At 52.0% G+C, this 27,930-nt stretch overlaps 2 protein-coding genes across 4 annotated transcripts in view; one reads left to right on the forward strand and one right to left on the reverse strand.

The window, feature by feature from the left end:
- The window catches only part of ADIPOR2 (adiponectin receptor 2), a 51,459-nt gene extending 36,462 nt beyond the window's left edge, over positions 1-14,997 (forward strand). Inside the window, exons 3-8 of one of the 3 annotated variants that reach the window (XM_005664110.3) lie at positions 576-695; positions 5,479-5,650; positions 8,298-8,484; positions 8,654-8,841; positions 10,725-10,918; positions 12,556-14,994. In XM_005664110.3, the coding sequence (XP_005664167.1) occupies positions 576-695; positions 5,479-5,650; positions 8,298-8,484; positions 8,654-8,841; positions 10,725-10,918; positions 12,556-12,684 (990 nt within the window). In that variant the 3' untranslated portion in view covers positions 12,685-14,994. Of the gene's footprint in view, positions 1-575; positions 696-5,478; positions 5,651-8,297; positions 8,485-8,653; positions 8,842-10,724; positions 10,919-12,555 lie in introns of all 3 variants that reach the window. The other 2 variants (XM_021091197.1, NM_001007192.1) reach the window with 2 other exon arrangements.
- The window catches only part of CACNA2D4 (calcium voltage-gated channel auxiliary subunit alpha2delta 4), a 94,306-nt gene continuing 79,217 nt past the window's right edge, over positions 12,842-27,930 (reverse strand). Inside the window, exons 25-36 of the mRNA XM_021092500.1 lie at positions 23,705-23,766; positions 22,849-22,893; positions 22,638-22,700; positions 21,549-21,619; positions 21,077-21,152; positions 20,714-20,766; positions 19,723-19,778; positions 19,271-19,291; positions 18,417-18,534; positions 17,353-17,465; positions 17,030-17,112; positions 12,842-16,688 (exon numbers count right to left, since the gene is read on the reverse strand). Coding sequence (XP_020948159.1) covers positions 16,584-16,688; positions 17,030-17,112; positions 17,353-17,465; positions 18,417-18,534; positions 19,271-19,291; positions 19,723-19,778; positions 20,714-20,766; positions 21,077-21,152; positions 21,549-21,619; positions 22,638-22,700; positions 22,849-22,893; positions 23,705-23,766 — 866 coding nt within the window. The 3' untranslated portion in view covers positions 12,842-16,583. The remainder of the gene's footprint in view (positions 16,689-17,029; positions 17,113-17,352; positions 17,466-18,416; positions 18,535-19,270; positions 19,292-19,722; positions 19,779-20,713; positions 20,767-21,076; positions 21,153-21,548; positions 21,620-22,637; positions 22,701-22,848; positions 22,894-23,704; positions 23,767-27,930) is intronic.

Below are 27,930 nucleotides of genomic sequence, written 5' to 3' on the forward strand. Positions count from 1 at the left end.
AACTCCTCCCTAATGTTCTTTATATGTTTAATGGGGATAAGAATATTAACCTAATAAGGTGGCTGTCAGGATTAAGTTAGATGGCCTTTCATTTGTGCTTGGTATATTTTAAGAATTTAGTAAGTCTTAGGGAGTTCCTGTTGTGGTGTGACCTACATCACAGCTCATGGCAACGCTGGGTCCTTAACCCACTGAGGGAGGCCAGGGATCGAACCTGCATCCTCATGGATAATAGTTGGGTTCCGGTTCTGCTGAACTGCAATGGGAACTCCAGTGAATGTAATTCTTGAAGCATTCAGGCTACTCCTGGAATTTGCTACTGAAACAAACATAGGAATGCTGTTGTCATAATTCATCTATCTTTCTGAGAAGCGTCAGGCAACTCTTGGTCATTTCTAGAATTCATAATTCTATAATAAACCTACCTTACTTCCTATATTGTTACTTGTCTGAGGCCTTGTTTTGACCTTAAGAGAATTTCACTGTAATTCTTCAAGGGAGATGTGTCGTTTGCATCCTTTGGCTCCTTGTCTTAGTCTTTGACTGCCCTTGACTGTTCTGTGGTTGCCTTGCAGAGCTTGGAGGAGCCTGAGTGTGACAATGAGGCGTCTCAGGAAGACGAGGGATTTATGGGCATGTCTCCCCTCTTACAAGCCCACCATGCAATGGAAAGAATGGAAGAGTTCGTTTGTAAGGTAAGGTGGCCTGGCTTGTCATTTCCATGCTGTATGTTTAGCCCTTCCCAAGGAGAATGGAGCGCCTTGGCCTTGGGCGTACTTTGTGGATGGTGTGCAGCACAGTAGGGCAGAAGTAGTGTTAAGACTGTAACTCTGGTCAAGGCCCAAGACACTGGTTTGCCTGTAGCAGCGTAAGGTTGTGGTAAGGCTACAATACCAGCCGGGAAATGGCCTTCCTGATAGTAGGTTAACAGAGTGGATGTCAGAAGACAGACAGAATGAAAGACAAGACAAATGAAACAAATTTGGAGATGTCTGATGATGCCTAAAGATGTGAAAATGTCGTTTCCAAGTCCCCTGAATCTGCTGTACTGTGACAGCAGACGTGCTGCTCTTAGGGACTGTGGGCAGTCAGACTCCTTTTCAGATAGGACTTGCCCAGTTTTCATGCACATCTGGTATTTTCAGTGTAGCTGGTCTCTTTCCTGATTCATTAGGGCCCATGTGGGGATTTTTTCCTCTAGAATGGTGACTGGTGGGTTGCTTGCTTAGAGAAAATGGTGAGGGACACTGGTTCAGGTAAAGCACCTTGATTCATCTGATCCCATAGGATCCTTTAGCAGGTAGAAGCTAAAGTCAACACAAGTCAGTGTGTGTGTGTGTAAATTTATTTATTAAACATTTCTGAAGAATTATTGATCATTTAGAGAAAACATTTTTCTGACATTTAGCTTTTAAGTGGGTTTTATGAAACCAAGACTTTTAATGCATGTAGTCAGTCTCTGATCCTGAAAACTAAATTTAGGCTCTCCTACATTTACCATGATGCTAGAAATAATTGGGACTGGTTGATTTGGAGTACTGTGTTTTGGGTCCGAGCCAAGAGGAGAGCATCTAATTTGAGTATAGGCACCCCTTCCAAGACAAAAGGATGGATGGGGAGTGGTGGTGGAGGGGCTGAACATTTATGGGTCTGCTTTTAGAGCCCAGGTTTTTTTTTTGCTTTTTAGGGCCGCGTTTGTGGCATATGGAAGTTCCCAGGCTAGGGGTCAAATAGGAGCACAGCTGCCAGCCTACACCACAGCCATAGCAACGCAGGATCCAAGCTGCCTCTGCAGTCTACACCACAGCTCATGGCAATGTTGGATCCCTGACCCACTGAGCGAGGCCAGGGATCAAACCTGTATCCTCATGGATACTAGTCGTACTCATTTGTGCTGAGCCACAGCAGAAACTCCCTAAAACCCAGGATGTTTTAGTCAGTGTTTGAAAATGGTAAAGAAAAAGCCAGGCAGAACAATAGGCCCATTCTAGTAACCACTGTCTCAAGAGAATGTGCACAAAGGAATTTAAAATATATACTTTTTCAAAAAGCAGGTTTGGTGTTAAATCTCTCAAAGTTGAATATTTAGTGTCAGCCACTAGGAATTTTTCTATTTACGGGTCAGTGGGGTCCTGTTGCCTGACTTTTTGTTCTCCTTTCTAAACTCAGAATAAAGAATGAAGCAAATAAAACTTTCCAGGTTAACAGCTAGTGGGCGAATGAATAGGGCATTTATTTGTTTGCTATAGACTGTGTGCGGTTTTCTGAAGAAAAACCGCACAGAAATTATTACGATTCCCTTATCACCCACAGCAGCTTATCTGTGAGCAAAGGAGAGAGGCTTCCTGGGTTGTTCCACCACTGCGGCCTGAGCTGCCCACCCTGATAGCCCTCAGATATTAGTGACATAGGTCTCTATTTCTTGGGTTGGAAGCAAGTCAACAGTTTACTTTTTATTTTTTTAATTTCTTTTTTGGCCATACCCACGTCATAGAAATTCCTGGGCCAGGGATTGAATCCGAGCCACAACTGCAGCTTACGCCATAGCTGCAGCAACACTGGATCCTTAACTCACTATGCCAGACTGGGGTTCGAACCCGTGCCTCCACAGAGACAACACGATCCTTAACTTGCTGTGCCACAGTGGGAACTCTGTATGCTGACAGTTTAAAATGAAGTTACTAGAGTTTAAAATGAAGTTACTGGAGTTTAAAATACAGTTACTGGAGTTTCTGTTGTGGCTCAGCTGGTTAAGAACCTGACTAGTATCCCTGAAGATGCAGCTTTAATCCCTGGCCTCACTCAGTGGGTTAAGGATCTGGCATTCCCCTACCCAGAGCTCAGTTGTGGTGTAGACCGACACACCTGTGGCTGTGAGTGTGGTGTAGGCTGGCAGCTGCAGCTCCGATTCTATCTCTAGCCTGGGAACTTCCATATGCTGCAGGTGCAGCCCTAAAAAGACACACACACAAAAAAGTTACTTGTCAGAGTTCCTGTCATGGCTCAGTGGTTAACAAATCCAACTAGGAACCATGAGGTTGTGGGTTCGATCCCTGGCCTCGCTCAGTGGGTTAAGGATTCGGCATTGCCGTGAGCTGTGGTTGCAGACATGGCTTGGATCCCATATGGCTGTGGCTGTGGCGTAGGCTGGTGGCTACAGCTTCAATTTGACCCCTGACCTGGGAACCTCCATATGCCGTGGGTGCGGCCCTAAAAAGACAAACAGACAAGTTACTTGTCACCTTACTGGTGTACTTTCCATTTTGGAAAAGCTTTTCTTATAGGAATAAGGGAAGTGAAATAATTTAGACTTTTATAGAATGGCCAGATTTGGTCTTGGTGTCTCTTTTTTCCCAGCCTTCAGTTGCCATTTTACCAGCATAGACAGGCCCATGTGGGAATGAGAGATGTTCTGTGGGTAGTTTTTGTTTTAATTATATTTTGTGCATTATAATTATATGGTCTAATACAAACCTAGTGGACCATTGCTAATTAGGCATTGTCCTTCAGGCTTATAAATAAGTGACTAAGCTGTGACCTTGGGGAGGAGAGAGAATACCTATTTGGGTTGGCACTTGGCTGCACTGCAGGGTGAGCCCATGGGGGCAGTGTCTGAACATGACACCACTCGCAGTATGATCATGGAAGCACAGCTCCTCACTCTGTCTTTAGACCCCCAGGATGTTTGCTTAGAGCCAATCACTCTGACCACTCTGACGTTGTATGCATATGCAACTAGTAAGAAATGTGACAGGTTTTTGGGCCTGTTTCAGCTACGATTACACATTAACACTTTCCATATGGTCACAGCTGAGCTGTTGGGGTGTTGTGAACTGCCTTGAGGGAGGTAAGGATTGATTTCTATCTTTGAAAGTAAAACTTTCCCAAAGTGAAACATAGTAGTAGTGTCTTGTTAATCTCAACTGTTACCCAAGTTCAAATTAGACTGAAAAATCAGTATCTTGGGGTGACTTTTTCTCTCCAGGAAGCCCTGCAGAGGAGCTTAAACAGCTTTTCCGTAAGTGGCGGCACAATTAGCAGTAGACATCCACAGTCTAGGCTAGTCCTTTGGTGTTACTGTATTTTCTTGTCCCTTGGGAACAAGCAGGGAGTGGCCGGATTGGCACAGGCCTCAGGCTTTGCGTTGAAATGCGGGGGAGGGAGGGAGTAAGTGTTAAGAGGGCCACTCCTGTGCTTCTGTTGTTAGTCCCCACTCCCTTTGGAGTCCACAGAGGGGTCTCTAAAAATGTCCCTAAGGAAGATACGAGAGAGTAATGACCAGGAGGTGTTATGGAGCCACAGGGTAGGCACAGTGGCTGGAGGTGTGTGGTCCAGCCGTGTCCCTGCACTCTTCCTCAGTTTAGCAGAGGCTTATGTGGTCCTGTCTCTCTCTCGGCCGAGAGACATTAAAAGGAGCCAAGCGGAGGGGATGATGGACTGGGGGAGGGGCTCCTGACCCCTTTCCTTTACAGTCTGGTGGGGGGAGGGTGACAACAAGGAGCAGGGCAGGAAGGCTGGTCATGAACTCTCAGGCGGTAGCCTGTGGGGCGGTCAGGGCTGCACACCCCTTTTGGGGCGGGAACTGGGATTTGCCAAGTCATTTATTTATGGAGTGCTTTGGGTCATTTCCTTTGGTCCTCATAACCTCCTTCTGTCCTCATTTTATAAACGAGGAAACCGAGGCTTGAGGATTGTATGTTAATTAAAGCTAATTAATTAAAGCTCATTCAACTAGTTAATGACAGATCCAAGATTTCCCGACTCCTGTGCTTTCTTTCCTGCATCCTGTTTGCTGTGGTAGGAGGAGAAAGAGTAAGCAGGAGGGAGAAATTTTAGCAAAAGGTACATGAGTGTGAGCCTGTGTTTTTTTTCCACAAATAGGAGCATTAAGTATAAAATGTTCTTGGTGGAGTTCCCGTTGTGGCTCAGTGGTAACAAACCCAACTAGTATCCATGAGGATATGGGTTCAATTCCTGGCCTTGCTCAGTGGGTCAAGGATCTGAGGGTGCCACAAGCTGTGGTGTAGGTTGCAGATGCAGCTCGGATCTGGTGTTGCTGTGGCGTAGGCCGGCAGCTGCAGCTCTGATTCGACCCCTAGCCTGGGAACTTATATATATATGTTGCAGGTTCAGCCCTAAAAAGCAAGCAAGTAAATAATAAATAAATAAATAAGTAGTCTTAGTTAATATGGCATGGATTTTACAGAGGTACAGTCTGGTGGAGGATGAGGGCTGGGTGCCTGCCTTTAGCCACTCTTGGGTGTTTTCTGTAAGTTTCATTTACTCGTCCCTTTCTTATGAACCCCCCACCCCCACCATTGTAGAAAATGTTTTTCCTCGAGTTTTTAAAAAACTCAGAATCTAGGACATTATACCTCTTGAATGTTAGTTTTCTTACTAAAAGACAAGTGTGGTAAGAGATAGTTGTCAGTGTTGCTTAACTGACAGACTCAGAGGTACTGGGTGATACTCTTCCAGGTGTGGGAAGGTCGATGGCGAGTAATCCCTCACGATGTGCTGCCTGACTGGCTCAAGGATAACGACTTCCTTTTACATGGACACCGGCCCCCCATGCCCTCCTTCCGGGCCTGTTTTAAGAGCATTTTCAGAATACACACAGAGACGGGCAACATCTGGACACATCTCTTAGGTATGTAATGGTGGTGTGAGGGGATCACTCTCTCTCTCCCCCACCAAGGTATTGGAGGGTAAAGACAGAACAGAAAATGGGAAACATCGCGGCTCAGCGGAAATGACTCTGACTAGCATCCACGAGGACAAAGTTTCGATCCCTGGCCTCGCTCATGGGTTAAGGATCCGGTGTTGCCGTGAGCTGTGGTGTAGGTCGAAGATATGGCTTGTCTCCTCCGTGGCTGTGGCTGTCCCTGTGGTGTAGGCCGGCAGCTACAACTCCGATTCGACTCCTAGCCGGGGAACCTCCATGTGTCACAGGTGTAGCCCTAAAAAGACAAAAAAAGAAAAAAAGAAAAGAAACCAGAACTTAGAAAATGTATTTTGTACTTGCCATTTTTGTTTTCTGTATTTCTAACAATGTGATTTCTCACCGGTTGTAATTATCCTGGTTTACATAATGATTTCATTATAGCCGAGTTACATTTTTCTCTACTAGATTTTCAGACATGCCCTTAAACCAGGCCAAGGAAAAGGCACCATACAAAATGGAGTATAGTGTTTTAATGAGCACGGAGAGGAGGGTAGTTATGTAATAGAAGTAAACTGATTTTTTGAAATTCATTACTTAGACTATTCGCTATTAAATTTCAGTTTGGTTTGAAGTAGGATGTGATCTATGATATTTTTTCCCATCATGACTGTATATTGAAGAAAGAGTACAGTGGGGGAGAGAACAGTCCTCAGCAAATGGTGTTAGGAAAGGCTGAGCAACCAGTACGCAATTGACTAAAGTTGGACCTCTAACTCACACCATATAGAAAAATTAACTCCAGGTGGTTCAAAGACCGAAACAGAGGAGCTAAAGCTATGAACCCATTAGGAGAGACCATAGCTGTAAATCTTTATGACCTTGGATTAAATTTCTTAGAATTGACACCTAAATTGTGAGCAGCCAAAGAAAAATTAAATTGGACTTGATCAAATTAAAAATTTTTGTATGTCAGGGGACATTATCAAGAAAGTAAAAAGATAACCCACAGAATGGAGACAGTGTTTGCAAATCATGTGTCTGGTAAAGGTCTAGCAAAGAACTCTTACAGCTAAACAACGGAAAGATAACTCAGTTTTAAAAGTGGGGAAAGCATCAGAATAGACATACAAATGGCCAACGAACACCTGAAGAGATGCTCAATATCGTGACTCATTTGAGGAAGTGCAGTGAGATAGCACTTCACATGTACTAGAGTGGTTCTTACCAAGGAAGTGGAAAATAACAAGTCTGCCAGGGTAGGGGATATAGAACTCTCATGCCTTGCTGGTGGAATATAAAATGGTGCTGCCCTTACAGAAGATGGTTTGGCGCTTCCTCAGAAAGTTTAGAATTGTCAGCAATTCTCATTCTAGGTATATACCCAAGAGAATTAAAAACATATTCACACAAAAATGTGTACATGGATGTTTTTGGCAGCATTTTTCACAGTAATGCTCAAAAGTGTAAACAACCTGAACATTTATGAGCCAATGGATAAATAAAATGTGGTATATCCATATAGTGGAATATTATACGGCCACAAAAAGGATGGACTGCAGATAATGGGCCACATGAGTGAGCCTTCAAAACATTGTGCTAAGTGGAAGGAGCCAACAGAGGCCAGTGGTTGTGTCGTCTATATACATGAAATACCCAGAATGGGGAAGTCAGCAGAGATAGGAAGTAGGCTAGGTTGTCTAGAGCTGTCTAGTGGGAATGGGAGATAGCTGAACAGGCATGGGACTTTCTTTGGGCTGATGAAAACATTCTAGGGTTGAATAGTGGTGGTGACCACACAGCCCTGTGAGTATACTACACAGTGTCTGCCCTTACCCCATTTGAGGGGCATTTCTATCCCTCATTGAATTTCCAATGTGTCTCCAGGTTCCAGGCTGCTGGTGTAGTCAGTGTGGTGCATGTCCGATAGAGAATCATGTCAAGTTGGTTGATGACCTCTTATTCGAGGGTAGCTCCTTTATTAAGTGGATCAAACAGAATCACTTAGTTATGTTTAACTTCTTAATTTATGTGCCTGTCTTGTGTTAAGTGGCCTTTCCCTAAGCAATAAGAACATGGGATCTTCCTGTGAAGAACAGTTTAAAAATTGGTTATGCAATGGCCCAAATAGGCATTTCATTGTCTTTAACTCTTGAATCTTCTGGACCAACTGGTGAGGACCAGAGAATCATAAAGTTTCCTGACAGCTGTGGATGGAGGAAAACTGTATTTCCAGGCAGAGTTTGGTATATCAACATTCATTGCAAAAGAAATTGCAAAATGGGCCTTTGAAACCTGGGCTGTAGCATGTATGCCAAAGACTGTGTAAATCAAATTTTACACTGGGTCTAGAGATAGAAGTGGGCTTCTTTGGTTTTCTAAAAATAGCAGCATTGTCTGTTTTTTTTTTTTGATTATGCTCTTAGATAAATAGGTTATTCTTTGTACTTGGTTTGTGAAGCTAAGGAATATGTGATACCACAGTGTTTGGGGTAGACCAAAAGTTTGGATAAGGTTCAGTTATTTGGGAAAATTTTCTCATGGAACTTTGCATTATGAAGGATTGAAAACATAGTATATAGCACTGTGCCTTCAAAAGGATAACCCTTTCTCTCTTCCCATACTCTTTTCCTAGGTTGTGTGTTCTTCTTGTGCCTGGGGATCTTTTATATGTTTCGCCCAAACATCTCCTTTGTGGCCCCCTTGCAGGAGAAAGTGGTTTTTGGATTATTCTTCTTGGGGGCCATTCTCTGCCTTTCTTTTTCGTGGCTGTTCCACACAGTCTACTGCCATTCGGAAGGGGTCTCCCGGCTCTTCTCTAAGTAAGTACCTGTAAAGGCCATATTTTGGTTGGTGACTTAGAGTCGGTGGGTCAGGAAAGTACTTCCAGCAGAATTGGCAGAATCCTTGATACCATCTGCTGGGAACTTTGATTGGAACCTGTAGCAGGCAGTTATTTTTAACAGGAAATGGATTTTTTTGCTCTTCTAGACTAGATTACTCCGGGATTGCTCTTCTGATCATGGGAAGTTTTGTTCCTTGGCTTTATTATTCTTTCTACTGTAACCCGCAACCTTGCTTCATCTACTTGATTGTCATCTGTGTGCTGGGCATCGCAGCCATCATCGTCTCCCAATGGGACATGTTCGCCACCCCTCAGTATCGGGGAGTAAGAGCAGGTAAGAGCGTGGGGAGGTGCTGTCCTGGACACTCATTCATGGGCCAGAAGCCATGTGTTTCCCTGGAGGAGGGACGGGCCTTGGCCTGCACTGCCCTGTGTTCTTTCTCTGCATTCCCTCACTCCTCCAGTCGGTAACTGTTTGAATCTGCCTTTTGGACCTCAGGGAAGGTCCAGGAGGCTGAAACCTTTTCTCTACAAACAAGAAATGGGGGACATGGTACGGCTTTCCTGCCTGGGAGGGACCCCACAGGGTCCTACTACAGGTGTCAATCCCCTTTCTGTTTGATGGCCCTCAGTCTTGAGGCGAACAGGTCTTGGATGGGAAAATTACTCTGTAGACAGAAGCTCCATCGTACACGCTGCAGGGGAGCTGGGTCTCACCAGCTGTGCTCAGCCAGGGTTGTCTGCGGGGCATGTGACCTGGGAATGTCTTTGCTGATTGGAGCAAGTGGAGCCGCAAGGGCTGCTCTGTACCCATCAGAACCACGTTCCTGAGCCTTTGGCTTTGACCACTAGCAGCCTCTGCTTAGCCCAGGGAAGAAAAGAGCAGTGAGAGAACAGGACTGCGGAAGCTTTCTGTCAGGAGAAGGGGAGGTGGGAAAGGTAGTCACCGCTTTGGCTCTCTTGTTCGTGTGTCTCTGAGGCAGCACTGCCTCTGCTCTGCCCTCCTGGACACCTCTCTCATTCCCAAGTGTGCAAGGGGTACGGTTGCACGGTAGTGCTTATTGTAATGTCCAAAGCAAGAAATAGACTCTGTGTCTTTTGAGGAAGCCTACCAAGTGACAGTTTGTTTTGCAAAGGTCATTATTAACTGTGTGTCAAAATGCGGGAGCAGTTACTGGCTGCTGTGAGGCCTTCCTGTGTGCTTTGTTGATGCAGATTTCAAAATAGTTTTAGATCCAAGTTACCTTTAAACCTTTTTGATCATGACATTTTCTATTATAACCTTAAAAACATGTATGTAATACATAAATTCACTGTATAAAACTTGGAAAAACTGATACCTAACCCTCCACCTGACAGTCTGATTTTTTTTTTTTTTTTTGCTTTTTAGGGCTGCTCCCTGGGCATATGGAGGTTCCCAGGCTAGGGGTTGGATCGGAGCTGCAGCTGCCGGCCTACACCACAGCCATAGCAACGCAGGATCCGAGCTGCATCTGTGACACTGGATTCTTAATCCACTGAGGCCAGGGATTGAGCCTGCAACCTCATGGATGCTAGTCAGGTTCACTTCCACTGAGCCACGACGGAAACTCCTTGATATTTTTTTTAGTCTAGTTCATTTAAAAAGTTGCTGATCCGATTCAGTTTATCTTGTAATCTAGGTCATATCCAGAAGTTTGAAAGCCTCTGACTTTGATGGCAGTCTGGCTGTGGTGGAGCCAGGCTGATAGATTTCTGTACCTGACTGGTACCCTGGGGCCTGGGCTGTCCAGGGCACCTTTCTCATCGCTTCTCCCACCCTCCACCCTGGGACTTTAAGAAAGATAAATGTGTAAAACTGCTCTCTACCCTAATCTGTGTGTTTAAAGAAGCAGCATTTAGCACTGCTTTAAGCCAACTCCCCGAGCTGTCTGTTCCTGGAACACTGAGCACCCTAATTCCAAACCCCTGGAGACGACTGACTTGTTAAGATGAGCCTTTGTCAGCAGGAGGCTCTTTGCGATTGTAAATAGACTCTTGTCTAGAACTTGGCTGTGCTGTCTTGCGTGGCAGAACCCCAGACAGAGCTTGAAGAGCCCTTTTTCCTTTCAAACAAGAGGCTAATGTTGCATCCTGCTTAGGGATATTCAGCTTACGGAATCACAGGTACTGCGATTGCCCAAGTTGTTCTTCCTTGTTTCTCTTCTGCATTTTTACTGTTCTTTTCTTGACCCCTAGGAGTGTTTTTGGGCCTGGGCCTGAGTGGAATCATTCCTACCCTGCACTATGTCATCTCAGAGGGGTTCCTGAAAGCTGCCACCATAGGGCAGATTGGCTGGTTGATGCTCATGGCCAGCCTCTACATCACAGGCGCTGCCCTCTATGCTGCTCGCATCCCTGAACGCTTCTTTCCCGGCAAGTGTGACATCTGGGTAAGTGTGGTCACGGGCTTAGTGTGTATTCGTCCATCTGTTGGTGGGTTGTTGGCAGACTGGGAAGTGAAATAGTTGAAAAAGTTTTAGACACAAAATCCAGAGATCTGTATTCTAGCCCTCAGCTTTCCCTCCTTAGCTGTGTCTCTTTGGGCAATAAGTGCAATAATAACTAACATTTATTGGCGCCTGGCACGGTACTGAGGGAGTACTTTACATGGATGGTCTCTTTAAATACATTGGCCTTGTAAAGTGTAGCAGCTGTTAACAGTGTTCTTATTTCAGAGATACGGAAATGAGGTTCAGGGAGATTAGGTAACTACTTATCCAGCATCCCTGGCTATTAAGTGGCAGGCGTGGAATTTCTGTCTGCTGCTGTGCACTATCCCGCAAGTCTTCTTTGTCTGGTTTCCTGGTGTATGGGAGGAGGGTGATAGGCCAGATTTTTACTGAGGTCCTTTTTGATACCAAAATTCAGCGACTTGTAACAAAAGACTGGTATCTGTGTTTGGTTGGAAGAGGAGATGGGATAACTACAGTTGTTAAGAGAGGGGGAAAAAAAGTACAGGGCCCAGGAGACAGAACATCTTGTAACTAAAGATGGCCTGAGATATTTTCAACAGTACAGTGGTGTTTGATAGGGAATTTGGCCTTCCAGAATTCTGTTCCTCAGCCAGTTACTGATTATATAGACTGAGCTGATCTTCTAGTCTCTTCAGAGATTTAGTTTAGCTACTCTTTAAAAAGAGAGAAAATCCTAATTCATCTTTTGAAGTTCAGATGATCAGATATATCTTTCTGAGATCACCTCATCATAGTTTTGATGTTGATAATGGAGAAATTTTACCACCCTCCCCCCTTTTCTGCAAATGAATCCCCATTGCTTTTATAGGAAGCATCTCTTCTAAAATCAGTGTCTGTCCCTTGATAATTAGTTTTGCCATTGTACTTTTTCATTTGGAGACTAAAATGAGAGAATAGTGTTTTTTTGTTATATTGTTGTTTTGGCCGCGCCTGTGGCATGTGGAAGTTCCTGGGTGAGAATAGTGTGATTCTGCAAGTGATATTTGGTGCACTGAGCAAATACCATATCCCCTTTTAAGGTGTGTACTAGCCTAGTCCTCAACAGAACAGGTTAAATCAGACCTGTCACATGCTTGTAGAAGCTTCTGGCTTGAGAAGGAAGTAAAAGGGCTTGTATTCCTAGTCTTTTGAAGTCACATCTCATACATGTAATTTTAGCATCTTTGAGCTGAAGTCTGGCTGCCTGATGGTTGACTGTGCCCCATCCTGGAAGTCCCTCCGTTTTCCTAGAGCAGCTTTTAAATGACCAGGGCCCTAGTGCTGAGCCCATGAATACCGAGGAAAACACCCCTGAGTCTGCCCCAAGTCTGCCAAGTCCTCCAGTGTCAAGTGTGTACGTGAGCTTAGGGCCACAGCTTGACTTCTGTGGGCACAGCTGGCCTCGGCCTCAGCAGAAAGTGATACGCTTAATGGATCTTCCCGGAGCTTCAGTGCCTCCAACTCGAGTTCTGTCACGTCCATCCATCCTCGCTCTCCCTGCTCAGTATACACGATCTTAAAATCTTCGGCCAATTTTTAATAATGTCGTCTCCCCCTGCCCCGCTGCTCTCCAGTTTCACTCTCATCAGCTGTTTCACATCTTCGTGGTGGCTGGCGCTTTCGTTCACTTCCATGGCGTCTCGAACCTCCAGGAGTTTCGCTTCATGATCGGCGGAGGCTGCAGTGAAGAGGAGGCACTGTGACACCTGCCAGGAGCCGGGACTATGACCCCGACCGGGGCCTGCGGCACCTGCAGGCCTCCCTCGCTGGCCCTCGATGCCAGGACCAGAGGAGCCCCAAATGCGGCAGCCTCAGGGGCCTTGTGACGCCCCAGGGCTCCATGCGGTCCATGACTGGGAAGAGAAAACAAATAAATCACACCTCAAAGGGTGGGGAAGAGGAAAGACGCCCGAACCCTGACTTGTTCTTGGCGCTGCTGGCTGAGGGCTCCATGAGACCCCAGGCAAACTGGCTTCTGATCGGTATCCTGCTCATTTCTAGACGTGGGGACAGTGTAGTTGGAGGTTCCTTCTCCCTTCCTCTCCTTCAAACAATAATACAGACCAATTTCGGTGAACATTTATATTCTATTAAGGGGTGAGAGTGTACTTTTAGATGCTCTTTTGGGAGAACAAAGAAATTAATGTAAATAAGATTTCTAACTTACTGTTTAAATACAAATTTATATAAATGTTTAAAACATAGGGGTAGGGGAGGGAGGGAGAATTTTTGTATAGAACGAAACATGCAAGTACCACACACTGTTTCAATTTTGCACAAGTGACTAGGATGATCAGGTGACAGCCCTGGAATGTATAATGCCTTGTGCACCCAGGTGCCTTCGGAAGGCTGGCACACCTTGGGCCCTGGTGGGGCAGAGCGTCCAGCCCAGCAATCACGTGGCCACTCTTACGCCTGAGTGCCCTTGTGGCCCCGAGGTGGAAGGAAGTGCATGTATGTTCCCGGTGGAAATAGCACGTGAAAGGCTATCAGGATGTGTTAGATCAAGGCTCTAGTGATGGTATTGTTTGCGAGACTGACTTGTCTACTCTTGACAGTGGCCCTTTCTAAGGAGCAGAGCCATCTACTTGGCAGAGGGGTTGGAGAGGGGAGACTCTTAGTATCAGACCTCATTCCTTCCTGGCATCCCCTTCAGCTTACTGGTTGCGAGGGGACAGTTCTCTGTATTTTTGCTACGGAGCTCTGGAAATCCCTGTGAGTTTCGCTCTGTTAAAAGCACTGCCCTGAGGTAGTCTTCCTCCTGCTGGGAATGAAGATCGACCTTTCCCTGGCATCATAGTTCTTGGCGTGGAGCCAGCCACAAAAGAGGTTCTTTTGGGTCCAGGTGCCTCCTGACTCATTTCCATGGGCTTCCTTTGCATCAGGCAAGTTTCATCTGTGTTAACTGTCCTGGTAAACCTAGGTGACAGACGGAAACAAAGCCAGTGGAATGCTTACAAGGCATTGCTATTACCTACCCACCACAGAGTTACCAGCATTCCCAGGACCCCCCTTTTTAGGGATAGTGTGGTGGGAAGTTTTAAAAGGAAATGCGGTATGTTATTGCCAGGGAGTCTGGTAGAATCCCTAAAGATGTCTTTGAAGGGATTCTTGGAGTGGAAAAAGGCTGCTTCTGTCCCAGAGGTGGCCCCTGTGATGTCAGTGTGGAGTGTTTCCTTGGTTCTGTTTCTCCTTTCTCGTCCCCTCCCATCTCCAGCAAGTGGGAGCCAGGAAGGAAGACTCCACCGTGGACCTTGGGGAGAACTTGAGTGTTGTGGTTCTGAGCAAGGTCACTGCCCTGGGTCCTGGGTAGACCCAGTGAACGACTTGAGCTGCTGCCGTGCCCAGCAGGACAAGGAACAGTATTACTTCCCTGGGGCAGCCCGCCCGGCTGGGCCATGGCCTCTGGAGGGAACATCCTCCGTTTTATGGGAGCAGCAACACATATCAGAAGCCAGGCTTGCTCTGTGGTCATGCCCTGGGGAGTCAGAGGGCCCAAGGCAGCCCTGTGCCACCAGTGGCAGTAGCAGTCTGGGCCCTTGTTGCCCCACACCCCAACGGAGCTGGCCTGGTTCAACATAGCACAAACCCTTAGGAGAAAAGGAATAAATGCCACCGACGCGCCCCCTGACCTCGGGGTGGGGGGCCCACTTCCGTGTATGTCTGCGCGCAGCCCGTTCCCCACCTCCGCGGTCTTACCAGCTCGCTGAGAACCCTCACAGGTTGGCGCCTGGATGCCTTACTCTCAGCAGTCAGGGGCTCGCTTGCTCTGCAGATTTTTAATTTCCTTTGGGCCCTGGGCTGGTTAGGACCTCTACAGCTTCATCCTCTCACCATTAAATAGTGGCCTTTTCAGTATTGTCCCCCTTCCCCTTTATAAATTGCTGAAGCCACAAAGCACACTTTGGGGATCATAGGTTGGGGTTCCGGAGAGGCATTTGTGTGGTGGTTCCCTTCCCCATGGGATTTCCCTACTTGCTGTGTTCTCAACTTCTAATAAAAAGAACCAAATGGAACATGAACTTTTCTTGGGGGTTTCTGTTTTTACACTGCCTTAACGCCATAGCTTTTGGTACTTCTTGCTTAAAGCTGCAATTTAGACACTGAAGCTTAAAATTTTGGAAACTTCCCTTGAGTGCTGGAGCCCAGACTGAAAAAGCTCTCCAGGAACTGACTGTTCAAGTTAAGTAAGATCTTGTGGAATTATTCATAGTATTTTTTGGCCACCAGAGAGGTTTTCTATACTAAATAGACTAGCCTAGGACATTTAGGGGGTGTGTACTCAGAGGGCTACCAGTGTTTTGAAAGCTCTCTTGCTCTTGGTCATGCAAAGGAAGAGGGATTTCAGGAATTTCTCCCCCAGTATCTTGTCATTGACTGAATGCCTGAATGCCTTAGGTTTTTTTAACCTGTCTCTGAAATCAAGGTGACAGGACTTTAGCTTGAGCCAGGCTGCCACCTGCTGTCCTTTGGTGGTGGTAAAACTACCAAAGTAGAGAGAAGGACAGTGCTGACCTCTGAAGGCCAGACTCCAGAATGTTCTGTTAACCCAGGTGAGTAGCAAGCTTGGTTTATGAGAAACGGTCTTTGCTTCCCTTGGTTCTGAAAGGGAGCGCCAAGCCTTAGAACCCACTTCCGGCCACGCAGAGACCCAGACCCTGCTCTCCCTTCCCAGTGGACTCTGGAATGTTCCCCAGAGTTCCAGACCCCGGGACAGAGTCGGGTAGTCTCTTGCCTACCAGCAGCCAGAGAAAGATCACCTGCCGGTGGGACCTGGCATCCTGGGACCTGGAGTTGGCCCTCAGGAGCCCCCTGACCATGTCAACCATGAGGGACACTCTCCTGCACCTCTGCTTGGCTGCAGTGTTGGCTGCCACCTCCCCTGAATTTGCATCCTCTTCCGCCAAAGCAGCTTGTATCTCACCCTATTGGCTCTTTCTTAGAGATGCAGACATTCTTTAATTAGAGCTTTGCAAGACATTTTTAGAATTTTTAAAAAAACATCAACGGTTTGTGAACATCACATGCAGCCACGTTAATGTAAAGGACCCTGCCTTTCCTCTGTCTCTCTCCCTGTCTGTCTCGCATACACATGCAGGTAGTTGACGTGCAGCGGGGAGACTGAGCAGCCCTGCCGTGCACTCACCCCGGGGCGGCTGCATTTCTGGTGGGCGCATTCCTGCTCTCTTCTCCTTTCTGCTGTTGGCCTCATTCTCCTCCTTTTTCTCAGTACCTCTAAGTCCTTGGATTCCACTGAAGACCACCTGGATTCCTGAGAAACAGCCGAGCCTCTCCGGAGTCTAGCTGGAAATAAATTCTGTCGTGGTCCCCACCGAGTTCATGGACTCCCAAAGAGGGGGACGGAAAGGAGGATGCACATTGGGACTTGGGTGGACAGTACCAGGCACCCTGCAAGGTTTTGGGGGAGCGATTTCTGGCTCCAACCAGCACTCTTGGGAGGCAGGGACCATCAGCCCAAGCTTGGGATGAGTGTTGAGCTGGGCGAGGATCCCACTGTAGAGCGCTGGAGCCCACATCCACTGCTGACGTGCCAGTGTCTCTGGAAGGATTGACTTGTCAAACAGGTCAGACTGGGCAGGGGTCACTGCAGCAGCCGGGGTGGCAGCACCCAGGCACACAGAGGTAGCAGGAGCAGGGGGTGTGAGGCTGAGGTGTCCGAGGTGCCACCACAGTCCTGGGCGTTCTCCTGTGAACCCAGAACATTCAAGGTGAGGTAACTGTCCCCAGCCGAGGCCGGGTGTGTGTGTGTGGGGGTGTCTCTGGGACTAATTGAGGCCAATGGCCCGGGGAAGGAGGGAAGTTCCAGCAAGTGGAGGCGACATGGCCTGGCCCCTTTGTTGGACCCCTCCATTCTGGGGAAAGGAGAGGCTGTTCCCTCGGCCCTCAGCCTTGGTCAGCCCTGAACTGTACATGTGTGGTGAGTCCACTTGCCACGGAGGCACCTGTGCAGCTGCATCTGTCAGCATCCAGAGGGGCCCAGGTTCACGGTTTGGGGAAGAAGCCCCACCCCGACCCCCGAGCCCCCACCTCTGGATGGAAGGCATGGCAGGTGTCTGGTCGCCGGCGCAGCTTCTGGGAGCGCATCCTGTCACACTTGACAGAGGCGTTATGTGCAGAGCTTGCCGTTAAGGTGGACACACCTGGTGATGGAGCTGATTCTGGAGATTCTGGAAGCCGAGTTCTGGGAGAACTGACCCCCTGGTGGGACCAGCTGCCCTGCAAGTCGCTTCCAGGGTCAGGAGGGGCCCGGAGAGGGTGGCCCCCACCTCTCAAAATCTGAGCCTCTCAGTGTCATGTCCTCCCCTCCTCCCACCTCCTTGACCCATCCATCCCGAGGATGGGGAGGATATATTTGACCTCCATGGCCTCTTGAAGGACTGGTGGGAAGATGCTGCAGTCACAGGTGGGGTCTGTCACCAGCAGGAGAAGGTTGCTCTTGGGAATCTGTTGCATCACAAATGTCCTGTAGCAGAGAGATCAGGGGGGTGGGGGGGCAGTCCTCCGTGGCAGCTTTACCCTGAGCCTTCTGGGACGTGGAGTTGGGACCAGCTCAGTCCAGGGGCAGCCCAGGCCTGTCCTGACTACCAGCTGGCCTCATGGCTTGTTTTACCCACGAGCCTTTGCAGCACTGCTCCTTTCCCAGCAGATTGTAGAAGTCGAGGAAGCTCAAACATTTGGGGGGGGCATTTTTGAGAATGAAAGGACTTGCTACTGATATATGCAGGGACAACAAGCATAAGTCAAGACCTCACAAAGCAAACGGGGATGTGTGGCCATCTTTGCCCTGAGCAGGTGTGGGGGCAGGCCGTGGGATGCAGTACTCATGCTTGGCCACAAGGTGGCACCAAAGTCCTGCAAGCTGCCCGTGCAGGGTGCAGGGGGGCGGGAGGGGGGCCACAGTCACACACCAGGCCTGCTGCTTCAGGCGGCAGCCCCTGCTCAGCATTTCCTAAGGGATGGATGGTCTGGGGTCTCAAGCCATCCCAGGAAGCGCCCAGGGAGTGGCACACTAGTCGAGAGGACAGCCTGGAGGAGGCTGTTGACCCCGGCTCAGGTCTAGGTCAGAACCTCCTGGCAGCAGGCGGCTCCAGGTCTGAGTGGGAGTCAGCAGGACACAACTTTGACCAGGCCTCCCGGGGTCAGGACCAGGCAGAGTCTGGTGTGTGTGGGGGGCCAGTGGCCTCCCCTCGGGAGCCAGGCACAGAGCCAGAGGAGCCTGGCATCCTGGTCATTCACGGGGTACATCCTTGTGCCTCTGGGGACAGGCTTCTGCAGCACGCTGACTCTCCTTCCCAGATCTGCCCTCACTGCCCCCCCTCCGCCCCCATACTGCATATTCCCCCAGCCTGGCCTGTGGGTCCCCCGCTGGGGAAGTGGGGACCCCTGCCCTCTCCCACCCGAGATGCCCGCGCACTTCTGGCAGGCTCCACACTCGATGATGCCGTTGGCCTCCTGGACAGCTGTCTGGTGCACGAACACGGGGTATGCGGTGTCGCAGGGCTGCAGCACATCCTGCTTCTTGTGCTTGTGGGCTGCGGGGACATGGAGAGGCTGTGGACTTGAGAGGGCCTTGGCCGTGCCCGCGGGGACTGGCATCAACATTCCGGGCAGTGTGTTCCCTATGTCCGCTGGCCACAAGACTCAGGACGTGTTGGGGGTGGGGGGAGGAGGGAGAGCAGCTGTGTGTGACCCTCATGCTCGTGTGACCCTGGGGAAGCCACCTCTCCCTTCACTGTCAGCAGTGACATCCTGGTCTGAGAAGAGGGCAGAGGGTCTGGGGCTGCAGGCCCTTCACCCTCTCACCCCCAGTCTCCGTGGACCGTCCCACCAGGTGCTCTGCAGACACACCTCCTGGACAGGCCTTGGGCTGCTCCCTGTCCTGGGCCACCTAGCTGGACAGGGGCCCAGCACCCAGCCTCCTAAGCTGTGTGGTCACTTGAGTTGGCTGAGGAATAACTCGGCAAGCACAGGGCAGAGGCCCTGGCGGCCGCCCTGGCAGACCGTGTCTACTCCAGGGGAGAAGAGCTGCTCATGTGCACAGGCCACACGGCCTTTGGGCTACACAAGCCTTTCTTCCCGGACAAGGTCTGGGCTCCATGCCCAACCCTCAGGAATGAGACTCTCCATTGGGAGGGGCCTTTGGACAAAGCAGGACAGAGACACCGGACACCTTTGGAGTCAGGGGTTCAGGAGGGAGGGGACCATCCGCCTGGGTGCGCTCCTGGGACAGCACCAAGCCCGCCCTGGTCTCCCCACTGTTCTACTTACAGTGATGGAAGACGGTCTTGGCTGCCCAGGACACACGGCCCCGCACGGGTCATGGTGATGGCACACGGGGTAGACGATGAATGGCGTCACACAGAATGTTGTTGTCACGTGGGATGGATGATGTCACATGGGGTAGACCAGTGGGGTGAGGGGAATGGTGTCACAGGGGGGAATGGCATCACATAGGGTAACATCGTCACACAGGATGAATTATGTCATACAGGGCAATGATGGTGCCTCATGGGATGGATGACGTCACACAGAGCCTTTGTATCCGAGATAGTGGGACATCATACCGAAGTGGGGGCAAGGTGATGAGAAGGCCCACAGGAGGGACCTGAGCAGTGGGCTCTCCAGAGTCCCCTTCCCCCATCCTCCCCCCAGAGGTGAGCTTCCTCAAGGCAGCTGGAATGTCACTGCCCCTCTGGGCGCCTGCAGCCCAGCACACTCACCCTCCGCCCTGTTGTCCGCATGCCAAGAGCCCCAGGCGCTCCACTCCAGCAGGAGCCTGCTGGACAGAACCCATCTCAGGCCTGCCCCTCACCATGGACACGGCTGGCCACGCTCGTTCTTGCTGGGCAGCGTTGTGCAGGGAAGGGGCAGGAGGGTGCAAAGAGGGGGGTGAAGGCAGGGGTAGGCAGGGTGCAGGGAGAGGGAGGGGGGTGCATGAGGGGGTACAGAGAAAGGGGGTGGGGGTAGGGAGGAGGATGGGGGGCAGTGGGTTGTGGGGAGGAGGCCCGAGGGGAGGGCAGGGCAGGGCAGGGCGGAGAGGGAGGGCAGGGCAGGGCGAGAGGGAGGGCAGGGCAGGGCGGAGAGGGAGGGCAGGGCAGGGCGGAGAGGGAGGCGGGCGGGGAGGGCAGGGGCAGGGCAGAGAGGGGAGGGCAGGGCAGGGCAGAGAGGGGAGGGCAGGGCAGGGCAGAGAGGGCAGGAGGGCAGGAGGGGAGGGGGAGGGCAGGGCAGAGAGGGGAGGGGGGAGGGGGGGGGGGGGGGGGGGGGGGGGGGCAGAGGGAGGGGGAGGGGGAGGGGAGGGCAGGGGGGCAGAGAGGGGGAGGGAGGGGCAGGGCAGAGGGGAGGGGGAGATCGGGGGAGAGGGGGAAGATCGGGGGAGGGGAGGTTTGCAGAGGAGCAGGAGAGGCAGGCTCCCAGAGGGGTTTGCACAGGGACAGAGGGGCGGGGGGTGCTCCCACGGGGGATTGGTGGAGGGGCAGGGGGTGCTCCGGGGGGGTTGGCAAAGGGGCAGAGGGTCTGGGGGGGCAGAGGTTTCCATGGGGGGAGTAGGGGACTGGGGGGGCAAGAGCGGGGGGGGGGCTTCTGGGGGGCAGTACAGGGTGTGTGCACAGGGAAGGGCATCTTATCCCAGGGCCCTTGCCACCCCCCCGGGTTGCTAGCTCTAAGGGCTCCCTCAGAAACCGCCCCACATGAAGCCCCAGGCCCCTCACTCACAGCATGAGCTCGTTCACCAGCCACCTGGCAGCCGTCAGGAGGGCAGAGATGGGCTGGGAGGAGGGGACACAGTGTTGACCCCAGGTCCCGGGCTCCCAACCCCAGCAGGGAAGCACCGCAAGCTGCACTACTGGGAAATCCCTTCTGTCATCACACTGGGTGACATCTCTGGGGTCTCTGATGGTTTGTGAGATTGGGAGCCTACTTCTTCTGCCAGAGCAATTGCCCTGAAGCCCCAGGTAGGACCTGGGGTGGGAGCCGGCTGTGTGCAGGGGGCAGTGGGAGGGGACTGAGAGTGGCCCTGGAGCTCTAATGAGAAAGGGACAGGCTTGAGACAGAGGGGACATCTGGGGTGACACTCACACTGGCCAGGGGCCGGGAGGCGCTGGGGTGGTGAGTGGGGGGCTTGCACATGGCCTGGTAGTCGTACATGGTCACTCTGAAATCAGAGGCAGGGCAGGGCAAGTCTAGGACCCACCCTCCCTAAACCTCCCCCCCCACCCGCCATCGTCCCTGGGCGGGGGGGGGGGGGTTTGCAGTTTTCCCTCCCCCAGATCCGCGAGGGGCATGATCAGGCAGATCAGAAAGTGACATTTCTGTGCTTAGACTTCCATGATGAAGAGCAAAATGTGCTTTTCCCTCTAAGGATCACAAAATGGACCCCCCCACCCTGGCCTTCCCCAGCTTCAGCAAGGCTGCTTTTGGAGTTCTTGGGAGCTGGCTCCCTCTGGGCTTTTGAGGTCAAGATCTGAGGTCCGCCTGGGCCTTTTAGCCTCCCATTACCCCCGCCCCCAGGTGTATTGAGGTTTGCGGGGGTGGGGGGCGCCCCACTTACTGGCTGAACACTCCCATGCCGAGCAGCTGGGTCACGAGGGCACCGTCCACCTCCCCTAGGAATCTTCCCATCTGTGAGGGGGGCGGTGCAGCGGGATGAGCTCCGGACCTCGCCTTGCCTCTTAGGTTCCCCTCCAGATGCCCTTCAGCACAGTCCACCTGACTGGCTGGTCCCAGGGGCGGCCCCGGTGCCTTTGAACTCTGAGTTGGTGTGACATCAGTCTAGGGGTTGCACCCAGATGGGTTTTCAAAAAGGTACAGAGTTCTGTGTGACTCCCTTGCTGGGAGGCGAAACTTGATTTGTGGTGTGTTGTGTGCACGTGTGAGTGTCTGCATTACCAGACAGTGAGGTCCTGGGGGACAGGCGTCTGCCTCTCTGCTCCTCACGGCTGGGGTGTCTGGCTCCCGGTAGCAGTGTGCGTGTTTGCGGAAGGGCCGTGGGAATGAGCAGACCCAGCAGGGTGGGGGAGCTGAGGCTCCCGCCGAGGCTCGTACTCCCCCAGCCTGTCCCCCACTCTGTCCTGAATCTAGGCTTCTTCACCAAGGGACCCCCTGTCCAGACACCAGATTCCGAGATGGGAGCAGCTCCCAGACACTGGTCAAGTTACCACGTAGCCTCCAGCCAGGCTGCCCACCCTTCTTTGGGAGAGCGGCCCCGCTTTAACTATGAAAGCATCAGGCCTCTCTCCCAGGCCCCTGGGAAAGGGCATGAGACAGACAGCAGCGCCCTGAAGCCTGGGCAGCGGTCCCCGACCTCATCACAGTCAGGGGCATGGGGGAGGGAGGGTTGGCCACCCCGGTTTCTGATCCCCTCAGTTTGGGGTGAGGCCTGAAAATTGGCATTTCTATCAAGCCTCCAGCTGCTGCTGCCGGTCCCCTTGCTGCACTTTGAGGCCCAGGGATGAAAGGGGGAGGGGAGGGAAAGGAGGAGGGAAGGGCCAGGCCTCTCTGGGCACCTGGATTCTGGGGGCTTGGGGTGCTGGCTTTGGTTTTCATCAGACCTCTTCCTCTAGTTGGGCCTGGGCTGGGATGGCTTCCCGCCTTTCTCTGGGCAGCGTGACCCCTCAGTTCCGCCTCCCAAGTACCTTACCTCCTGGGCCCTCTCCGAGATCAGGATAAACCCATTGCCGTCAATGACGAAGCAGTCCAGGTCCTGGAAGACCCCCAGAAGGAGGTCAAGGCCAAACCCTGCCACTGACCCCCGTCCCTGCCCGCCCACCGCAGGGGGGCTCCCTGTGTGGAGCCCAGGCTGCAGGGAGGGAGGGGCTGGCCCACCCTCTTCCCACTGGGGAGGCGCTTACGCTGTCCTGGCAGCTCTCCAAGCACGGCCCCTCGGCAGCACCGCACTGCAGGGGAAAGAGGGGAATAAGTTGTGTATTCGTGTGGCGTGCACATGGGTGTGATGGGAATAAGTTGTGTATTCGTGTGGCGTGCACATGGGTGTGATGTGTGTACATGTGTGATGCACCCGTGTGGGGGACGGTGTCCACTGCACGCCTATGGTCTGTGCAGGTGTGTCATATACACGTTTAGTTTATGTGGTATGTATACGGGGGGTGTGTGTTGTGGGTGCGCTTGTCTGTTGTACACATGGCTTGTGCATGGTGTGTAAGCACTGGGTGTGTGCATTTGGGGAGAGGGGTCACGGGTCAGCGTCCTCTGAGGGAGCCAGGCCTGCGGCCTTGGCAGTAAGTAAGATCGGCTGTGTGGTGGGGGCTGGGCTGTTACCCCTCTCCCCTCCCCTCTGGTGGGTGGCTCCTGGTGAGGACCTGGCAGTGCTTGGGGAGCCCTGGTGTTGGGGTGGCTGGTTCAGGGTGGTGGAGCTGCTAGAGGACAGTGAGGTGCAGTCCTTGGACTGTGGGGCCGCAGGGGTGGGAAGGGAGGCCTGGAGGGCAGGGCTCTCAGTGTAGACATGGCCAAGGCTTGGGCCTTGGTAGGGGGACCACGGGGCTCACATTCCTCTACCTGGTGTGGCTGCAGAGAGAAAGAGAGATGCAGGCCGGTGGAGGGCTGGGTCTGGGCAGAGGGGGACCTGGGGCAAGAGCGCTAGGGACATGGGGAGGGCGGAGGCAGAGAAGAAAAGGGTGTGGGAGCCCACCCACCCATCATGGTGGCGACGCTGGCGAGTCCTCACCCCGACCCGGCCCTCGTACCCACCTGCCGTGTGGCCGACCAGAATGTGCGCTGCAGGAACTCCACCCTCATCTGGACGCCCACCGCTGCCAGGAAGCGGGAGGACGGCCAGGCCGCGTGCGAGTTTTGGGGAGGGGGTGGTGGGCGGGGAGAGACAGCCAGAGAAGATGTTAGATTCGAGCCAAAGGGAGGAGGCGCACCCACGGGAAGCGGGGGGAGGTGAGAGGAACTGGGGGATGGTGGCTCCTTCTCTCCACAGCCACAAACCAGAAGCTGCCCCCAGATGAGGCGAGGTCGGCGAGCCCAGTGGCACAGGGGTCTCAGGGAGCTGGAGGCGAGGCCTCTGGGAAGGCCATGCTCCCCTTTCTGGCCCAGAGTGGGCACCCGCCTACTCTCCACCCAACACACCCCTTCCTGTGCACGTTCCGGGACCAGGTTACCAGGCGTGCGGGAGGCTCCGGGAAACCCAGCTGCTCTGCCCCGCCTGGAAAACCTTGCTCGGATGCCGCCACGCCTTGCTGGTCCCCAGCAGGCTTGGAGAAGGCCAGCCAGGGCTCAGATGCAAAGAGAAAGGGGGCCACAGAACCGAGAGAAAGGCAGGTTAAAGTGAGAGAAAAAGAGTAAAGAAACGAGGCCAGCTTCCCACTGTCTGGGACAATAATATCGAAAATGTGCTGGTACCAGGCACCCCGCGTCCGTGAGTATGCGTCCTCCCCGCGGCAAACCTGCTCTGGTGCTGCTGGAACCTCCCAGCTGAGGCTGCGTCATCTAAATATAGAAGCCAGACCCACCCACCCACCTCGTGTCTCTAAGACACCTGACCTCTATCCTTGGAGCCTGATTTGAGCCCAGAGCGGGGGAGATGGGGGAGGGGCCGACCGGCCTGGTCAAGCTCCCCACCCGGGTTCTGGTTCCCTCATCTGCGAGGTGGGACTGGGTTGGGGTTCCCAGCCGTTATGCATGTTCGCCAGACATTCTACAGTCACCCAATGGCCGTCATTGGAGAGGTTTTCCATCCCAATTTTCTGACTTCCTGAGACTCAGCTGGCTCTTCTTAGAGACTGGCGTCTTGGTCCAGCACAGATTTACTGCATGCTTCTGCTTTTCATTATGGAATGATTCTAAAGACACGTGATGAAGAGAAAGAGGGACTGACCAGAGAAGGGTCAAGGGGCCAGAGTTCTAGCCCTGGGTTAACCAGGCAGCGCGTGTCAAATGCTCAGCTGTAGAATGGGTCGTGATTACATTTAGCCTAGAAAGGCAGATGGAACCTAAGATTGTTGAGGCAAAGATGAGCTCAAGTGGGAGATTTTTCTAAACCAGAGCTGTGGTTCTCAAACTTCAGCCTGCACCAGAATCATCTGGAAGTTTGTTGAAACCCCATCCCCAGAGTTTCTCACTCCATAGGCCTGGGGTGGGGCCTGAAGATTTGATTTCTAAAGTGCTCCCAGGGGGTGCTGATGTATTGGGAAGCACTGCTGTCAGGTATTAGTGCCTGATGGAACTCCTGAGATGCGGCTGTTCTAGATCTGCTCTCTCCCACACAAGAGTCACTAGTTATACGCGGCTATTGAGCCCTTGAAATGTGGCGTGACCGAGGACCTGAGCCTAAAATTCAAAACATATATATATATATATTTTTTTGTCTTTTTAGGGCTGCACCTGTGGCAAATGGAGGTTCCCAGGCTAGGGGTCTAATCGGAGCTCCAGCTGCAGGCCTACGCCAGAGCCACAGCAATGCCAGATCTGAGCTGTGTCTGCAACCTACACCAAAGCTCATGGCAACGCCAGATCCCCAACCCACTGGGCGAGGCCAGGGATCAAACCCGAAACCGCATGGTTCCTAGTTGGATTCGTTTCCGCTGTGCCACGACAGTAACTCCTCAAATGGTAATTTTAGGAGTTCCCGCTGTGGTGCAGTGGGTTAAAGGATCCGACATTGCTGCAGCTGCAGGGTAGTTTGAAGGTGTGGCTAGGATTTAATCCCTGGTCTGAGAACATCCATACGCTGCAGGTGTGGCCACTAAAAAAAAAAAAAAAAAAGTGATTTTAATTAAATGTGAAGAACTACACATTGGACAGTGCAATTCGGAAGCATCACCTGAGGCCCCGGGTGAGTGGACTTGGAGCCCTACTGCAGCTCTGCGGCTGCTACTGGGGCTGGCCTTCGTGAACAGGTCCCGAGATATGGAAACATCTGAGCTCCTGGGGGCTTCTTTGTTTCTTCAAGGTCCAGGGGGCGGGGGGTGAAGGGAGTGGGCAGGAAGGGGACAGGTAGGCCCTTTTCTGGGTTCATGACAAAAATGACAGACCCAGATGCATCCAACTGCCTGCTGACATACTGCTTGGGTCACCAATAAGCATTTCAGAGTTCACATGTTCAAAACCTAATCTGGGGAGTTCCCGTTGTGGCGCAGCGGAAATGAATCTGACGAGGAACCATGAGGTTGCGGGTGTGATCCCTGGCCTTGCTCACTGGGTTAAGGATCCGGCGTTGCCATGAGCTATGGTGTAGGTTGCAGATGCGGTTCGGATCTGACCTTGCTGTGGCTGTGGTGTAGGCCGGCATCTGTAGCTCTGATTAGACTCCTAGCCTGGGAACATCCATGTGCCACAGGTGCTGCCCTAAAAAAAAAAAAAAGACCAAAAAAAAAAAAACCAAACCTAACCCAAACAAAACCTAAAACCTAATCTGGGCTTTTCTTCCCCAAACCCGACCCTCCTTGAAACTTCCCCCCAGGGAACACATCTACCTGGTTGTTGTCATCCCCCGCTTCCCACCCAAGTTCTTCTTCCAAAACCTCATAAATCTTTCATTCTCTCCACCCTCCACTGTGACCCCTGAGACCCCTCGGATTAATGCTGCAGACCCGCAAGCAGACAGGGCTTCACGGAGCCCCAAGAGTGAGCTCACTGTGCTCCCTGGCTCAAAACTGCCCAAGGCCTGCCCGTGGCCCTTTGTAATTGGGCCCCACAGGAGCGGGCCCCGCCCCCTCCCAGATTTCAGCCTGAGTCCCTTTCTCCCTCACACAGCCCAGGCTATCCCCACCCCAGGGCATCTGCCCAGCTGCCCTCTCACCTTCTGATCTCAGCTCAAACACCATCAGGACCAGTGTCCTGACCTCCCCAGATACACAGTCCTCCCCTTGGCCTCATCGTCTGTCTTGTCACTGGTTTTAACTTCTAAGCATGACTGATGTACTGGGTCCTCATTCATAGTCCGCTTTGCCCCATTAGACTGGGGGCTCACGGCAGGTGGGGGTGGGGTTGAGTTCTGATCCTTAGCACCTAGACGAGCACCTAGGATGCAGCAGGACTCCTTGAATATTTTTTGAGCTAAATGAATAAATACATGCGAATTCTGTCGAGTTAGCTACTTGGCTGGAAAGCCAATTCTACAAGCCTCCTCTCACCTCCCGGGGGCGGGGGGGGCACCCTCCGCAGATGCTGTGGACTAGATCCTGGAGATCTAGCTGGGCTCTGGCACCCCTGAGGACCCAGGAAGGAACCTGCTAAGAGGCAGGAATTCAGGTGAGCACTGAATTCAGGTGAGCACTAAAAGCAGCAGTTGGTGCGGAATGGGGATGGCAGGGAGCACGGGAACTCATCCACCACAGAGGAGTACAGGCCTGCTGGCTTGTACAATGTCCAATCATTTTATTTTTTGTCTTTTTAGGGCCGTACCCGCAGCATATGGAGGTTTCCAGGCTAGGGGTCTAATCGGAGCTACATCTGCTGGCCTACACCACAGCCACATCAGATCTGAGCCGTGTCTGTGACCTATACCACAGCTCACGGCAACGCTGGATCCTTAACCCACTGAGTGAGGCCAGAGATCGAACCTGCAACCCCATGGTTCCCACTCAGATTCATTTCTGCTGCACCACGACGGGAACTCCTATGTCCAATCATTTTAAATTCTTTTGATTCACATCTGCCTCGCAAATCAAATCATGCTTTTCCACCTCAGACACTGTGAGGGCCCCGCCTTCTCCTGAGAGACCTGCCGGGATGACCTTCAGTCCCCTCTTCCTTCGCTCAAGTGGGCCCCAGGCTGCCGCCCTGGCCTCTGGCACCTCCTAGAAGCCTGTCACGTGCAGAATCGGGTACCCCTTGGTGGGCTTGCAGAGGGCAGAAGGCAGCGCATGATGAAGGGCAGCTGAGGCACCAGTCCTTCCAGGCTGACACTCCCCACCCTGCTCCCCTGCCTGTGCTTGGCGGGTCCTTGTGTCAGAGCCCAACCTTGGTCC

Source organism: Sus scrofa, chromosome 5 (genome assembly GCF_000003025.6).
Source record: "Sus scrofa isolate TJ Tabasco breed Duroc chromosome 5, Sscrofa11.1, whole genome shotgun sequence".
Lineage (NCBI taxonomy): Eukaryota > Metazoa > Chordata > Mammalia > Artiodactyla > Suidae > Sus > Sus scrofa.